Source organism: Labrus mixtus, chromosome 12 (genome assembly GCF_963584025.1).
Source record: "Labrus mixtus chromosome 12, fLabMix1.1, whole genome shotgun sequence".
Lineage (NCBI taxonomy): Eukaryota > Metazoa > Chordata > Actinopteri > Labriformes > Labridae > Labrus > Labrus mixtus.
In genome coordinates, this window is record NC_083623.1 from 13659513 (window position 1) to 13677030 (window position 17518).

Here is a 17518-nt window from a genome sequence, read left to right on the forward strand (position 1 = left end):
GCTGGACTAATTCAGGTGGATTTAGGTGCTTCAATTATTCCTGCTTCAGAGGAAATTGCTTTCCTGAACAATCACTGTAGACAGATTTCCTTGATGCATGCAAGGTCATTTTTATATGTTATATAAAATAGATTTACGTCATCGGTCACATGTTCATGTGAATACAACTCACAGCCTACAAAAAACTAGAAAATATCAAGAGGTTTTTTGTCAGTAATGTTTGTGCGTTATCATTTTCTTAATTGTAATGCTAAGTTAAATCCTGGACGTATTCTCATTCTTAGTTTTTATATTTTTAGTGCTTATTGACTTTGTATTTAATATTATATTGTGTTTATTTGCTCAAGTAATTCTATTCTATTCTAATGAAAATGTTCATTTCAGATTTGCACAGTGGTGTGCAGTAACACGTGAAATCTCCCATGGTTAAAAAAAAAACAAACAAGACTTGCATAACTGTTTATTTAAACAAATAAGGAATAATACTGACAGAAACACTGAAATTCAAACTTGGATCAAATACCTGAGCAAGAGGCCGGAGGAACATGGAAGAATATACAAGAGGTTTGCCTCAGTGAGCCGTTCAATTATTAACATTTGTTTTAAGGAAAATAAATCTTTAACATTGAAATGAATGAAATGATCTATAGGCTAGTTGAACAAATCTATAATCAAATGTCCATTTCTGCATTCCTATTCCTAATTCACATGCAAAATTTTAAAATTTTCTAAACAGCTCATAGAATGCATAATTCAGTAACAAATTCAACTAAAAGAATATTTAGTTTCAAGTTCTAAATATGTGTTTGTATTATTTATTGTCTGGTGAAGAACAAGAAAAAAAGAGTTAAATGCCAACACCATAAAGACCTGATCACATCCCATCAAACTCCGAATGAGGCTTTATCATTGTAAGGCACGTGTCATTACCTTAATATTTACAGTCTATGGTCATTACCTGACAGTAACTCTAAGGTTGGTTCTCACTGTCACCTAACTGATCTGTAAAGTTATTTCATCACTCTGAAAGTTGTGCCAAGCACTTTGAATTTAAATCAAGAAGAAAATCATTCCAGGAAGACCGTGAAAATGATAAAGATATAGAAAATATATTCCCCTACTTAACTCCTTTTAAAACAAGTGTTCAAAAATACTAATTTCAGTTTTGGCTTTCCAAACCGTGACATACAAAGGAGCATAAAAGTGCTTCCAAAAAACAAGAGTACAAGAATATTCCCTGGGTTGAGTGGTTCTTAAATCAAGATATTTACTGCATGCAGTCAAGTGTTCAATCTTAGACACTTCTTTGGCAGAAGATCAAGACATGCAAACTGGTGAAAACTTCTTCATTACAAGAAGTTTAAAAAGGTCCATCATCTTTTTTTGGTGCAACGAGCCTAGAGGAGGCCTCAGCCAAGTCATGACTTTTCACTCTAGCCTTCGGCGATGACGTCGGCGGCAGCGACAGTCTTCTTTTTACCGACAGCAGCCTGAGGACCTCGCTCACCTGCGTCTCGAGCACCGACAGGCGGCCGCTCAGGACCTGAATGTCTGCCTTCAGCTCTAGCTTTGCGTCGTGAAGGGTGGCGTGAAGTAGCGCTTGTTCAGACACTGGCTGAGGAAAGGAGTGTCTGAGGGAGTCGACCCCCAGGCTGAGCCCGAATGGATTTTTCTCCATTGGGCTCTTTTCCATCGGGCTTCTCTCAAAGGAGCTTCTTGACTCTCCAGCTCGGTCAATACGTAGATCACTTTTTGTGATGCCGCTGTCACAGGAGTCTGTTTTGTGCAGGGCGCTTGTTTCTTCACCTGCTTCTCCGGCACTGATCCCGCCCTCTGTGCTCCCCGTCTCCCCGCCCTCCTCCAAATCCTGGTTCTTGTTGGTCACGGCTAACTGTTCTGAGCATCCTTTTGGCCACTCCTCCTCCTTCTTTGGCTGCTTCTCAGGCTCCACAGCAGGAGGCGGCGGTGCGGCTGAGGTGACATTTTTAAACTTTGCCCAACCTCGAGGACCTTTGCTGTTTGTAACGATGCTTGGAGCTCCCTCTCCACCTGCACTGCTTCCCCGCACAGGGCAGGACAGTTGATTGTCTTCACAAGGCTTTGGTTTAGACTCCCCAGCCTCCTGTGTGCAGCTTTGCCCTGAGTTCTCAGTGTACATTAATGCTTGAGGAGGTGCATCCAGGCCTCCCCCCGTGCAGGGTGAATTATTCTTCACAGCCAGTGGAGGCTGAGAGGAAACACTTTTTGAGTTGGAGTCGATCTGCACACAGTTGTGTTCACAGTAAGCGTTGGAATCCCTCGGTATCGTAGTGTCCCTCTGCTGTCTGAACCTCTGGAACAGCTTACGGACCGGGTGGTCGTCAGGAATGGAGAGGGTCACCTCGGTCCTCTGGCGCTCCTGCTCCCTCTTCACATCTGCGATCTTCCTGAAGATGACCTGGAAAGAGAGAAAAACTGTGAATGAGAACAGTGATGGCGGACACACACACACACACACACACACACACACACACACACACACACACACACACACACACACACACACACACACACACACACACACACACACACACACACAGAGAGGCCACATTTTAAATTTGAATATTGGAGCCCTACAGACTGTACATGTAATGCAGCTTTATATAAAGGAGCACATCTAGGCCTGCTATATACGCTGAAATATTAAAGAGCAGCAATGCTCAAGGGAAACTGTTAATGGAGTGATAATGGAGCGATGTCGAGGCGGTGAGTGTTTCCGAGTCCTCTCATAAAACAAATAAAGAAAACTTTAAACAGCTTCTTAACTTCCTTTTCTTCACTCAGTGGTCTTGAATAATTTCAAACATTGATACATTTTTTGTTCCCTATATCCTACATTTTTAAATAGTTTGTATCTTGTAATGTTCGGGCATTATTGTTTAAATATCTTTTTTTATGTTCTGTGTGAAACTGTTATCACTTTTAAGTATTTTTATGTATTTTACGCAGGGATGGATATTGCACATTAGCCTAGCCTTTAAATGCTGTACGGTGTGGCATTGGTTTAAATGCTTCATATGCGTCATCATTTAAATAAACAATACATTAATAAATCAGTGCATTGACTGACACACTGTCTGAAACTCTAAACTTCATTAGAGGTAGTATAAGAGGCCAATACCAATACTGGTATTGTTGTCCTTACAACAGTGATATGAAGTATTAAGTGCCCCATGTGTAAAGTTTAAAAGCATTTAGAGACTACAAGGGGTCAACTTCCTTTATAAGAAATGAATTGATTTAATGCATCTTATGTTTTATGTTCTAAACCATTTCAGGAGAGAAAGCTGTTTTACTGGAAGGTCTACTCTTGATCCTCTTTTTCTGAGGTGTCAATAAGCAAACCAGCTGCAAAGGGTCAACTGAACACATTCTAGTAAAGAGGGCAGAGAGTTTATCTTAAACCTATGCAGTTTCTAAAGCTGCTCAAATTAATAATGAATGGTTATATTTTCATTGAATGCATTTTAAGAACAAGCCATAAATCTTTCAACATGTAGCCACATTTTACCTTGAAGTTGTTTAGATGTAGAGCGGCTGTTCTTTTACTGTTTTAGCTCCGTACAATAACATAAGACCTTTAACAACAGAGCTGCAGCACTATCATTACGTAAAGCATTATCAAATCATTATTAACCCGAGGCATTTTAATGTTCATAGTATGTAAGGGTTGCTTTTCTCTATAGAGACATAATGTTACATATATGCATGTCTATGTCATTTCTTCATAAGAGTGCATAATTTAAACCATAATATGCAGAAGTTTCCATAAATCCACTCTGAACAAAGAGTAAAACAATCCACATGTGCCAGACTAAGTTTAAAGAGAATATTTCTTATCAATAATTAATGTGATCTTGATCCCATAGGACAAGAACGATAGAGATATATGAGCAACCCCCTATGGAGACTGGAAATAATTCATATTAGCCACAATGGGATAAACATGTACACCCTTGCCAAGCTCCATCAAATATTAATTAAAGCCTAAGACTGACACTATCAGCTTTTTTGTTTCAAACTACTGTACACTTCTGTGAACGTCCTTGTTCAGAATAGTTCATATAGATACACATACGTACTAGTCATTTAATGAGGGCAGATAGTGGGTTGGCAATTCCACTAAGAACTTATAACTTGGGAACGACTGTGAAAACATGCTGTCTGCAGAAATTATATGTGTTCTGTATCAGCTTTTTCTCCTCTATATTGAAGTTTTATGATGCTTAAACTGAGTGAAATATTCAAACTCAAAAGTTTTATGTTTTTATGGCTGCATCCAGGGTTGTGATTAGAGGGTGGCCTGGGGTGGCATGGGCCCCCCTCTGAATCTACGGCTATCTGCCTGGTCAGAGGCCTGGCTTAAGCTCAAACCATTTATTTTAGTCTGAGTTGTAAAGGTTCACTGCTAGCTTTTTTGTGGAGTAAATGTTCTTTCTCTGATCCTTTTCACTCTGATGTTTTGTCATACAATTTCTTTTAGAGTCCATTTAAAATGAAGCCTGAAAGAAAGATCGAAGGAAGAAGTACATATTTTTTTTAGTAGTCTAAGTAGATGTGATTAATTGAGACAAAAAAAAGTAAATAAATGTTCTCTGGACTTATTATTGTGTGCATTAACACCAGTCATAAACGTCTGGACAAGCCCCTGAATGACCGGTACTACAAATCCGCAAATTTTAGCCTGACATATCTGGTATTTTGGAAAACTGAAGAGCGCCTAGGCGTGTACAGTAGAGTATCAATTATGTCTGGTTACAATTGTTATTTAGACCATCACTATATATTTTCTAACAATGCCATAGATGCCCAAAATAATATTTTTCGAAGACAACAAATAGTCTTTCCTCACAGTTCAAGAGTCATTTTTACCCGTTTTCGAAGATTGCAGGTAAGGATGAGGTTGCGGGAGAACGTGTTGGCAAATGCTGTGTAAAACTCCAGCACTCTCATCAGAGCATCCCTCCTGATGACATGCAGGTCGCAGTAAGTCAAAGCACGGACATTTGCACAAGACCGGGCCATTGTGGTTTCTTTCCAGAACACGTCTCCAAACACGTCACCTTTTCCTGCATGGAGCCAGAAATATTATCCTTTTGTTAATAACAGACTGGAAGTTTACATTTTTGTCAAAAGCACGTCAGGTGTCGTGAAAACGTTTTTTTACAAATTCCATCATGAGGTCATGCTGCCTTGTTCCTGGTTGTTAGTCTTAATAAATCACACAAACCATCCCCATCGTGATGCTTGACAACTAGACAAGCAGTAAAATGATAATCATCATAAATAGCTAATGTTAGCATCTGCCACTTACTAGCTAAAATTACCACAGCTTGGACGTAGCTGAATGCTAACATTAACTTGACCGGGAAAGGGGTTCATTTCTTGGTAACAGTAACGTTAGCATGAACGTGTTAAATGCTAATGTTAGTGGTCATCTGATGTAGCCAAAAAAAGTAATACAATGTGTGTGTGTGTTTTTTTTTACAAAGTTAAATCAATCACCAGAATTCTCTTATATATTGTCTTTTCTGTTGGTGTTTTTGGTTTAGGAAGGAAATATGTCACTTAAAACCAGAAATAGAGGAGCACAACATTTTAACCGGTTCCACCCCGAGTGTGGTGTCAGAGAAAAATGGCCGCTGTTTGAGTATGGTCAATTGTATTTCATAACATTGCCTATAATTACCCAGTATAGCGATGACCTCATCATCCTGTATGACCTCGAGTGAGCCAGAGACCACAAAGCAGAGTGTGTCGACACTCTCTCCGACGTGGAAGATGAGGTCTCCAGGTGCACAGTGTGTGGTCTGAAACTCTACTGCCAGAGAGCGCAGACAGCCATCACTGGCCAGGCGAAATGCAGGATGGTCGTTGAACACCTGCCTGTTTAAGTGGACGCAGATATCGGCCCGCATGTCTTTGGGACAAATTGCCAGAACCTAAAAAAGAGATGGTGTCGATTGTGAATGTCATCAGCAGTGGTCAACCTTTTCCAAACAGTTAAGTCCAAAAGTTTTTAGTTTAGGGTGTTTTCTATCACACCAGTCACATTGAAGCTCAATTTCTAAACCTTTTCAATATAAGCTTGAATAAAATAGAGCGCAGGCAAAAAAGTATTTTTAGGCTACTAACTTATGGTGTTCCTCGGGTGTTCAAAAAACACATACAAATTGGGGCGCTGGTGGCGCAGTGGTTAGTGCTCGCGCCCCATATATGGAGGCTATAGTCCTCCATGCAGGCAGTCCAGGTTCAAATCCCGCATGTCATTCCCCACTCTCTCTCCCTGATTTCTCACTCTATCCACTGTCCTATCTCTCAATTAAAAAAGGCACAAAAAGCCCAAAAATAAAAATCTTGAAAAAACACATACAAGTTGACCTTTTGATAGAAAATACATCAATGCACACCTGTCTTGTTGATTACACTTCAACTACACGCTGTTATGTCAGTCATTATTCGGCAAATGTACTTCTCTAATCCAAATTATTCTGAAAAATGTGGCAACATTTTCCAAAGCTGCAGGGCCACAAGAAACATAAACTTTTTAGTAGTCCTGCCTTCATAAACCTCCATCAAATCAGTGCATTGAGATAATTCTATGAGAATAAACATTTATTTATCAGCATTTTTGTGTTATCAGACATTTGCTTTGGACCCTTCGTGATACCTTATCTGTGTCTATGCCCTTGGACATGGCCCAGGTGGAGACGATGAAGTCCATGACGCGTTCACTCAGACCTTTGGGAACCTGATAAAGCTTCAAAAAGTCACGCACATTGTTGAGCATCTCATGGTAGCGGTTTGTGTTGGTGTACATCTGCTGGAAGATGGTGGTGACGTTTCCAAAGATGGTGGCATACAGCAGTGCTAAAACAGGCAGATGAAGAGCAAAGTCAGGTACCAAAGAAACAGCAAGGCGGCAAAAAGTCTGACCTGTAGTGAGGATATGATTCGTTGCATTAGGGATTTTGGTTCACAAGAAGGTCTGAAATGTTTTCTCATTGAATAATTGATACTTGTTTGTCTATATTCTGTAATTCTTCTCATATTTGAGGTTAATTATTGGAAGGTGTGATGGATCCAATAAATACAGTATGAGGAGGTCCTAGGGGGTAAAAACCCTTTAACATTGCATTTTTGCCTTTTGCCTTTTTTTTTAAGATAAAAGGTAGAGACCTTTTATCTTAAAAACCATTTATGGTGCCAAATCAATAAAAATCTCCTTAAACAACTTAAAAGTCAAAAAAGGTCAGACGTTACATCTTGATTAAGAATGTGAGGTTTTAATACTTAAGGCTTGGTTTGCATGTTTTCTGTTACAACATTTAATTTAATATCCTTCTCAAACTATACATAGTTTTTAGCAAAAAGCACTTACATAGCACAATTCAACAGCATTTAATTTCCTCCAAATCCCATTACATCTTAAGTATATTATAAGTAATAGAAGATTGTATTCTTTAGGCAAATGACTTTATTTTGAAAGGGAAAACACTGAAAATGTGAGACAAGCTCTCTGAATGTTGGCGACCATTTGACTTAACCTGGGTAATAAGTATGACTTGCACATTAACTATGACCAAACTGTTTCATATTTTAGTACAAGACATGCAATTCTGTTTAAAAAAATAATAATTTTCTGTGTGTGCACTCAACAATCGCAGCATAATACCCGATATATTGTAAACAACATGGCTCTTCTCTAAAGAGTTCAAACATATACACACACAAGTGGTGGACTGTGATTCTATAATGCGATTCATAATGCAAATATTCCACAGTAAGAGAAGTGTGCTGCAACACTGCAGTGACCTCAAAGAGTCATTCAGCATCTCTTATCGAGAGCCTTTACCAGCTCAAGAGGAAAGAGTCGTATCCAGTCTTAGAGGTTAGGATACATAACTAACACGATGGCTCATTGTCCTTTTACTACACTGAAGCCTGCGGGTAAAAAACTCTCCCTTTCTCCAATTCCTCCCGCATAATTAAACCCAAGTATCTGTAGCAGGAGATTTATCGGCTGTAATCAAAGGCGACATTTTGTTGTGACTGAGTGATCTTCGTGATGGAAACACCACCAGAGTACTGGGTGTTTACTTTAGGAAGTACAGACCTTGAAGCGAGGCTGTCAGTTTGGGTTTCCCTCACTGTTTTTATTGCATCACTTTACATGCTGTTTCAGAGGACTGGGATAAAGGTCAGTGCATGAGGGCGAATCGTGACAGAGGAACTGTAAAGCAAAGGCTGACAGTGGAGGCAGGGACTCTAAAGGTGAAGCTATTACTGTAACTGTTGTGTGTGATGAAAACAAGACAGACAACTGTATAAAAATAGCTCTTCCTATTTTTATAAAGAGGTCCATCGTCATTTAAATGAGGTTTGTTGGATTTTTTTTGTGGTGAGTCACATAATTAGAGCAGCTTCTATGTTGATTACACTTACACTACACAAAATGTACTGACCTCTATGTTCACCCTTTTTGATTATTACAGTAGATTAAGTGTGCAGTTAAAAAATATGACATTAGGAGTCCTCATCACAGCGGCCCTGGGTTCAAATCCGACCTCGGACCTTTCCTGCATGTCATCCCCCACTCTTCAGCTGTCCTATCTCATAAAGGCAAAAAGGCAACAACAAAAAAAAGATGGAAAAAAAGACATTGAAACACTACTGGAGACTATTTATAAACCTGTAGTGTTACAACATGCTATGGTCCATTACACTGCATTGAAGTCAGATGTGCAGGTGATTTACTGATCATTAAAACCATAATCAAATATATCATGTAAATAAAACATTTAGAATTTAGTTAGCATCAGGTTACTACAAGTGGAGGGTTATTTGTTTTGTGTATTTTGAAAAGAGCGGTATATAATATATTTAAAAAAAATGTTAGGCACATTATTGAATACGTACATTTTATTTCACAAAAGAACAATTCTTTTCTAATGGAGGGTACTGATGGCTAACCTTCAGACAGACCCTCACAGGGCGGACAGTGGCCACAGAAAAAATGTCACTTTTTGTTACTGACAAAGTCGAGTCCTAAACTCTGCACAGTGGCTCAAGTGGTGAGTCTGCAGCTAAACGTGTGAGTTACACAGAGACGAGAGGGTCTAAGAATGAAAAAAGAAAAACATCATTTTACATTCTTCAATAAAAACAGTAGCATTTGGTGATGAAAATAATCCGAAATTGGCCATTCCTTTTGCATTTATTAGATAGGACATGCAGACGAAGAGAGACAGGAAGACGAGAAGAGAGTCGGGGGATGACATGCAGCAAAGGGCCGGGGGTCGGACTCAACACCACAGCCACTGCGACGAGGACCACAGCCTCCATTCATGGAGCGTGCGACAGAACCGCTAGGCTATCGGCGCCCAAGGAATTAGCCATTCTTCATTTTAAAAAATGTGCCGTTTTTATAAGTTGCTCTGCTGGGCCAACACACAAAAATGAACCAAAATCAAAATTTAAAGAGCTGCCCAAGCTGTTAAACTTCCTATATTGAAGTCTGACCTTTTCAGCGATAAAAAAAAAACATGAGAAAACTTATTGAGACTCAACCCTCAATCTTCTTTCTTTGTATGGAATGAGATAAATACATTTTTAAAAGTCATATTTTATACCAAACTGCAGACATAAGAACATATAGCCAGATAACTTTGCTTTATTGTGTTCTTAACAGCACTTGATAGTCTGAATAGTTTGTCTTTGCTTTAGGATCTCGTACACTGTCGTTTGCTTGTTCACATTCGAGTGCTTGTATCTGAAGACTAATTGATTTTAAAATGCAATTTATTTTCTAAATAATCATTATACAGTGTCGATCTCTGCTACTGTACACTATACACTTTTCCATAAAAACCACTGAATGTTGGTTTGATCTTTTAGAGCTGATTCTCTGAACCTGTAAAACATATGTTGCTTCACTGGCCGCTGGCAGAGAGCCACACAGACTGCGCAGCACATTAGCGTGTTTCGCATCACATGCAAGTAAATGCATCCAGATTGGTACGGCTCCCTCCTGCAAGGTTGCACTGGCATGTTATGAATGCATGAATAAAATGAAGCAGCATCAAAGGATGTATGTATGGTTTGTTGCCGAGTGGTAAGGAGAAGGAAGGAGTAATGCTGTACAGCTGATTTTCTTCTAGAATATGGCGATCATAATAAATATTTATGTGTTTACATTTCACATTAAAATACCAACTGTTAGCTTATATCACCTAAAGAGCTGTTCTTATAAGAAGCAGTCCCTCTTAAACTAACCACTCTGTGGTTGTTAACAAGCTGGGCTATCCATAACTGAATTCAAGCCCTGTGTGACCACGTTCATAAACAATGTGAAAGACAGATAATAATTGCCACATTACAGTAACTTGAATGTTAAGGACAACATCTCACTGTTTGAGGATGAGCTTGGGGAAAATAGCAGCTAAAATACCTGAGTCCAAACCATGACATGTATGAAAGAAGTGGACAAAGTGAAGTCACCTATTTGGTGACTGGTTAATTTAAAGCCTCAAGTTTTACTTTTAGCGGTTGTGCTCTTGGTTTTTGGAAGCTGAATGTAAACCATATTTGGATGAGAGAGTGGATCTGCATTACTTCATCCCCTGGTTGAAAGGTTGCCTTGGTAGAGACTTGTCACAGAGTAACCACAAAATCAAAGTTTATCCTTCTCTATCCTCAATCTGACCCTTATTTTTTAACCATAATTGCTTTATCAACATCATGCTGTATTCAGGGGCAGAGCCAGACTTTTTTTGACTGGGGCGGCTCAACTGGGGCGGCTCAACTGGGGCTCTCACTTATGCATGGGTGGCCTGAAGTTTGTGGGCACACAGAGGTAGTAAGAGGTGGCAACATATACATTTTCTTAGCTTGATTCTTCAAGGAACCAAAAAGCTGTATGTCCAAAAAGATGTATGTCCAGAGTCTCAATTTAAAGTTCTAAAAAATGAAATATGCCTCACTGAAATGTAAGGAAAGCTACAAGCAGCCTGGGGAAACACTTTGTGTTTGTAATGTTTGTAATAGAAAGTTTATACTATGATGTACTTACAGCCGACCATCATCATCGCCACCGAGAAAATCTTCTCGCCATCTGTGGCCGGAGCGATGTTTCCAAAGCCGATGGTGGTGAGACTGGTCATGGTGAAGTAGAGCGAACTAATGTACAGCGTGTCCTTGTTGGGACCGCCTTCCCACTTTCCTGTCCCGCTGGCGTTGTAGCGGTATGGAGTCCCGATACTCAGGGCCAGCTGGTAGAGCCAGCTGTCTGTCTTTATGGTGTTGGTGGTCTCATCGATGACCTCGTAGTCCCCGATGCTGTACCAGATACAAGCCAGCCAGTGGGCCACCAGTCCGAAGACACACACTAGCAGAACAAGGACGGCCGCTCCGTATTCCAGGTAGTGATCCAATTTACGGGCCACCCTGCCGAGTCGAAGCAGGCGGATCACTTTCAGGGAGCTGAACAGGCTGCTGAGACCCTGAAGATGGGAGGAAGATGGGAGTCAGGCATAATGTGCTGTTGGAGTGAATGATTTGTGGAAAGTTTTTGGCTAAAAATTCTGATGATCAATCACCAGTTTGTCAAATCTGAGTTTTTCATGGTTTTCTTTCTACTGCAATATAAAACTTGAAGTCTGTGTTTTTAAGACTGGTGGTTGAACAAGCAATTTGAATATGTCAATCATAACTGAAAGTTGTACATTTCTTAATTTTTTTCAATAAATCTTTTTCCCAAATCATGAAAAACAGACTAATTTATTATTTTAAAAAAACCACACAATTTGTAGTTACCTTTGATGTTCTGCTTCAACCTATCATGAACTCATTATTGAAAAAAAGCTTTTTTCAGTAGGTTAAATGGATTTTCTCAATTTTCCAGTCCTATTGTTACACTGAAACACTAATAGCAGTTCCTCTGTGGGTTTGTGGGGCAGATAATGAACAAGGTCACTTTTTATTTTAAAGTTCAAAACAGCAGAGGCATTCACTGCTGATATACGGTAACTATATTTGTAGAATCAGAGTCGGCTTTTCTGGCACAACTTCACCAACGTGCAAGGTGCATACAGAATTTAAGAAAAATGTAAAGGTCAAAAAGCTCCAGCACCACTTGCAGTTTAATGAACAACTTTTTGTTGTTGCTGGAGATTTTTGACCTCCTCTATATTACATTTTTTTTTTTTTAATTTCTCTAACTTCTCACAGACATTATTATCTCACATTTTACAAACAAATGTGGGTTATATGAACCTGCACAGACTTTTGGGACACTTGGGGGCAGCATAAGAAAAGCTCCAATCATATTTTAACTCTCTCACGCTGACATGGCTGTTAGAAAACAGCTACCTCTGTATTCATCAACCAGTGGAGTTGATTCTATGGTCCAAAATTAACTCTCTATTAGCCCTGTTTTTGGCCTCCACCAACTCCTGAGGGAGGAATCTGGTACCAACCCAACACAATGCTACATTAACCAGCGAAACTTACTTTGCTTGTGTGCTGTTTTGTTATTGGACATGTATCTTACAGTGGGCGTATTTATTACTGTAATAGTAAGTCGTGAGTTTTTAAACCAAAACAATGAGCTGATGGTTTTTAAAAGATGGATATCCTTACTGGTAGTAAAGAGTCTTCTGCCCGTGTGGTATTCCTGTGGAAGTTTGGTGTCTCCCGCACGTGACTTGCTGTAGTCGCAGATGTAATAATATCCTTCATAGAAACAGTCAATCACACATGTTTTGATTTTTTTACAAAGTGTTCAGTGTTAATTTCTGAGCAATCTAAGCAATAAACAAATGACGTGAAATCATTCTCAGTTTCAGGTCCACCCACCTCATCTACATGTTCAAAGGCATTGATGATGTCATAGGGCAGACAGGACAGCAGGTCGATGACAAACCACGTCTTCAGGTAATTCATCCGTATCAGCCTCGCGTCTGAAATCACCTCTCCAGAAGGACCCACAAAGGTGGTGTGGAAGTTGAGCACGATGTCAATCAGGAAGATGACGTCCACCACGCTGTCAAGAACCAGCCACGCCAGGTTGTTCTGCTTCGTCTTAAAGGAGACATTGTAGGGAACCATGATGGCCGTGTAGAAGGTAAGGATGAGGATGACCCAGTCCCAGGTGGTCTTGAAGGTGCAGTAGTGGAGGATGATGTGTGGGGGGGTCTTCGGTGCCTCTTGTTTGTACTGAGGGAGAATTTCTGATCCCAGCTGGAGAGCCTTTGATTGAAAGGGAATATTAAAGGTGATGAATGCAGAATCTCATGAGATGTGCATCAAGTTCCTCTATAATCTGACTTTTAAAGACCTCTGTGTAACGCTGCTTTCACATTTTAAGCTTTCATGTTTTTTTTCCTTTAAACTGAGATGTAATTAAATTCTTTGATTAAGAAAAATATATATAACAATACTTTTTAATTAGCCATTCTACAAAAGCTATTGAGAAGACCTAGTTCTCCAACCTATGAGCAACTTCCCTGATGTAAGACCAGGATGCGACTCACCTCAGCCAGTCTGGAGGGCTTGTGGCTGACCTCGGTCTGGCTCAGCGGAGCCAACTGCTGCACCAGGTTGCGATTGTTGGTCAGTGCACGGGTCAGTCTGCCAAACTTTGTCCATCCTGCTAAGAGGCAATAAATCTGATGTGATGCAGCCTGTCACCGAGCAAATCTTCATACAAAGTGTAACATTTATAATTGCAATGATGATATTTTTCTTATGCTGTACATTTAATAATGCTGAACATTTTTGACCTCATGGCTTACAATCTAAAATATCTCCCCTAAAGAAGAAAGCCATTAAAAACTGCAATGCGGATATTCAAACTCAGTATTTCCCACTTGTTTGCTTGTCGTCTGTGCTTCACAAGAAACATTTAGTTTGAAATGTAATAGTTGTTTATATTCTTATTGCAAAAAAAAATGCAAAAATGCATCATCCAGGGAGATATTTAACAATGTTTCTACGCTGAAACAAAGATAAAGGGCACATAGAAGTTTTACATAGAAATGTATTTGTGTAAAAAATTGGTATACTGTTTAAGTTTTGGTGCTGTACTGAGCAGGACTCAGAGGTCTAGAGATTTCTATCCACTGTGTATAATCAGTGTTTTCATACATTTGCCCTCCTCATGTGGCCTGAGTGTCCTTTGTTTCTGCTTGATGTATATAAAATCCTTTGCGGCTCACAACATCCCCTGGGACATGGCACGGCTCAGACCCACAGAGACCCGTGTTCACTGACCTGCACACACAACACCTGGACTGTTGTACGTTACAAACCAGGAAGCAAATGTCTGTTACGTCACAGCCACTCATGTGTGCTTCAGACCTTTGGCTGCCCTCTCTGGCCTGTTTGGTCAAAATCAGGCTAAAAATATCCGAACTGAATCAAGACTTTCACATGCCAATCAGCTGATCTAAACTTCATGTCTATGTGGAAAAAGAAATAAGAATGACCTCCCAGCAGTTTTAAACCCTGAATGCAGGCAGATTCAAACCATCTGGAGACATTATATGATCTGACTCACCTCTTGTTGCCTCGTCCTCAATGGGCTGTTTGAAAAGTGTGATGTCTCTGAAGGTGCAGAGGAAAAGAACCACCTTGTCATTTTCATTTCTGATCGGAGCGACCTGCATGTAAAGCCAGATTGGTGTTCCTGTGGAAAGGATTGAAATGAGAGTTATGAGAGACTTCATGATATTTCATGATAATAAAAATGAAAATGCTCAATAGTGATACTTACTATCCTTAGTATAGAGCAGCACCTCATAGAAGTTGGACTCATAGTTATCAAAGGTCCTTCTGATGTTGTCAATTGTATTCTTGTCAGTCAGGTCACCGTACATGAAACTGCAAAACAGTAGAGAAAAATGAGCCAAGAACATGAAAAAAATGGTGTTCTTGTAAACTGGTAGAAGGGAAGATGATTAGAAAAGTCAAAAATTAACTATTTTTCTAAATGTCTTTAATTGTATTACATAATGACAATGTTATTATTATAGAGAGCTCAGAAGCAAGACAAAGTTGTATTTCATTTCTGGTCCTTTGGCATTTTTTTTTTTTCATTTCAAACATTTTGGAATTATAGGACTCTCTGGGATTCATTTATTTATGGAAAAACAGGCTCATTTACATTGTCTCTTCTGGACATGATTTACCACAATACATGTCAGATAAATTAAAAATATTACTATTACTATCCTATTTTATAGTTTCAGTTTCTGTGAAGGTCTATATACAATGTATAAATAAGAACTTCATTTTGTAATAGTCACTTAAAGGGGAAAAGCTTTTGCTTAGAAACCTTCTTTAAACATGAAAGAAGCCACATCATTTTAATTTTCAATTAATCTGCACCTTTATTCAAAAATAAGCCATCCACTGTATCCTCATATTGAGGCCATTGCAGGGCTATGACCGTCTTACTTGCAGGTGCTGCTCCTGTGCATGACTTCAGATCTGTGGTATCCAGACAGCTTGCAGAATCCATCGTTGCTGTAAACCACCGGCCACTGCACGATCTGTGCATTCCCTAAGAGGAAACTGGTTTCTGCAACAACAACAAAAAACACAAAAACACAGCAATAAGACAAGAAAATGTCTAATCTAACACACATCTGAGGACTGCTGCACCTGTTGATCAGCTTTTTCAGGGGAACCTTACCTTCATCATCACTACAGTTATGTAGCCACCTCAACCAAAAATGTGTCTTTTTTCTTATGTTGACATTGATTCATTCATTTTAAAAAATATACGTTACTGTTATATTCAAAAAGTCAATCTCCTATTTTCACGTTTTATTTATTTCTTTATGGTCTCAAACATCCTGCTGTCCACTGTTATAATTTGAAGAACAAACATCTCAAATCTGAACCTGAAATATCAATGGCAAGTGTTTCGTTCATTTAAAAATCTAATTCTGCTACTAAAAACATTATTTTAATAATTAAAGACAGATGTATAAATATTTAAAGTCACTGTAAACAGAGGTAATCAGACAAGTTGCTGGGCAGAAATAGTTGTTGATAAAATGTTTATGTTCCAGTCTTAATGTGAATTAATAATTGATAAGGAGTGGCAAAGTTCTGCAGCTACACAACACTGTGGAGGGGGCTTTATCTTAAACTTAATGCTCAGATGTCAGATGAGTTTATGTTCTTTAGGAATGAGTCCACTCTGCAGTGGTTCGGGGTCTGAGAGATGCAGGAACAAAGACTGGATTTCAGATGGTAGTCACACACAGTTCATTTGTTTAACTGGAGGTGAGTGAATGCAAGTTGCATTATCTTTAGACAATACAGTTTGAGATATTAATAAAAAAACCTTTAATCTCACAAATTGTCACTCAAATATCTGCGCTTCAATCTGCAATACAGACTGTCAATACAAATATATTTTTCACAATAAATGTAAGAAATTTCTCTGCAAAACAGAACACTGTTGAAATGGACACGGGTGCTAAAGGAGCTTAAATACCATAAATTGCATTTGTGTCACCAAAAGTACAATCAGATTCACAGTCCTTTAAACAGCCCCTCAGGACCCCGAAATTTAACAGATTTTTGTTTAAAGAAAATACCTCTCTTAAAGTCTAGTGTCAAGCTGATCTTTGGATTGAACTCGCATTATTTACAATTATGTTAAGATGACTGTTCAGAAGGTTTAAAATTCAAATTCACTGTTCACAGAACAAATTGAAGGCATCATGCAGAAAATCACGAGAACCTTTGGGCTAAAGGTTAAATTATAAATACATAAACACTTTCTGTCTCTGAACATAACTGCAACACTGCTATAGGCCTATGCATTTGTTTTTACAAATGTATTTAAACTTACATCCACAAGTACAGTATATTTAATATAACCACCCATATGAACCAGTCCTTTCTTTTAAACAAACCTCAAGTTTTATTCTTATCATATATTCAACATGTCTAAAGAAATATCATAAGAATATCAGATTTTTAGTTCATAACCCAGGGAATTTGGAATTGAGATTTCACATATATATATAGTTATATAAAGAAAAAGAAAGAAAAAAAAGAAGTGTGAAAATCGTCCAAGTTGTCATTTGATGCTGCTTCCCACCCTTGGTTTACTTTAGTCTCTCGTGCAGCCCGCGGTGCGTTGTACCTTGATTGACATGTCAGATCAAGATTCATGCAATCTTGTTTCCCCTACAAAGTCAAACTCACCGCTGGAGCGCCGCACGATGTTTTCCAGAAAAGTGTTTTGCGGAGCCACCAGTCCTCTCTTGCCCCCATGCATTATGAGGGTTCAGGACAGAGACCCACTGCTGCTCGGTGCTCGTGCTGATGTTGGCAACTATCCTCCTCAATTGAGCTGCCAGCCCGATCCGATCTTGGACCACAAGAGTCAAGTGACCCACATTTAAAGAGGAACATCCGGGTGTATATTGTTAAAATAAAGGCCTTGTCGTTGATTGTG

General features: G+C 39.1%; 1 protein-coding gene across 2 annotated transcripts; it reads right to left on the bottom strand.

Moving 5' to 3' along the window:
* Window positions 1-447: 447 nt before the first annotated feature.
* Window positions 448-17394, bottom strand: LOC132985008 (potassium voltage-gated channel subfamily H member 5-like). 2 transcript variants are annotated; one of them, XM_061052115.1, is made up of 12 exons: window positions 17266-17394; window positions 15496-15619; window positions 14813-14919; window positions 14597-14725; window positions 13572-13687; window positions 12895-13287; window positions 12679-12771; window positions 11111-11540; window positions 6710-6909; window positions 5729-5981; window positions 4912-5108; window positions 448-2437 (listed from the first exon to the last, which is right to left on the bottom strand). In XM_061052115.1, the coding sequence occupies exons 1-12, from the start codon at window positions 17336-17338 to the stop codon at window positions 1361-1363; spliced, it is 3192 nt and encodes a 1063-aa protein (XP_060908098.1). In that variant the 5' UTR covers window positions 17339-17394; the 3' UTR covers window positions 448-1360. The 2 variants fall into 2 exon arrangements, with proteins under 2 accessions (XP_060908098.1, XP_060908097.1); XM_061052114.1 differs by having other exon boundaries at window positions 13572-13690.
* Window positions 17395-17518: the final 124 nt, after the last annotated feature.

Excerpts from the sequence above, each read along its gene's own strand:
- LOC132985008 (XM_061052114.1), bottom strand. The coding sequence starts at position 17,338 with ATGCATGGGGGCAAGAGAGGACTGGTGGCTCCGCAAAACACTTTTCTG. Across the intron at positions 11,541-12,678 it reads CAGAAGACTCTTTACTACCA|GGTCTCAGCAGCCTGTTCAG; the intron begins GTAAGGATATCC and ends TCCCATCTTCAG. Across the intron at positions 5,982-6,709 it reads AGGGCATAGACACAGATAAG|GTTCTGGCAATTTGTCCCAA; the intron begins GTATCACGAAGG and ends TCTCTTTTTTAG.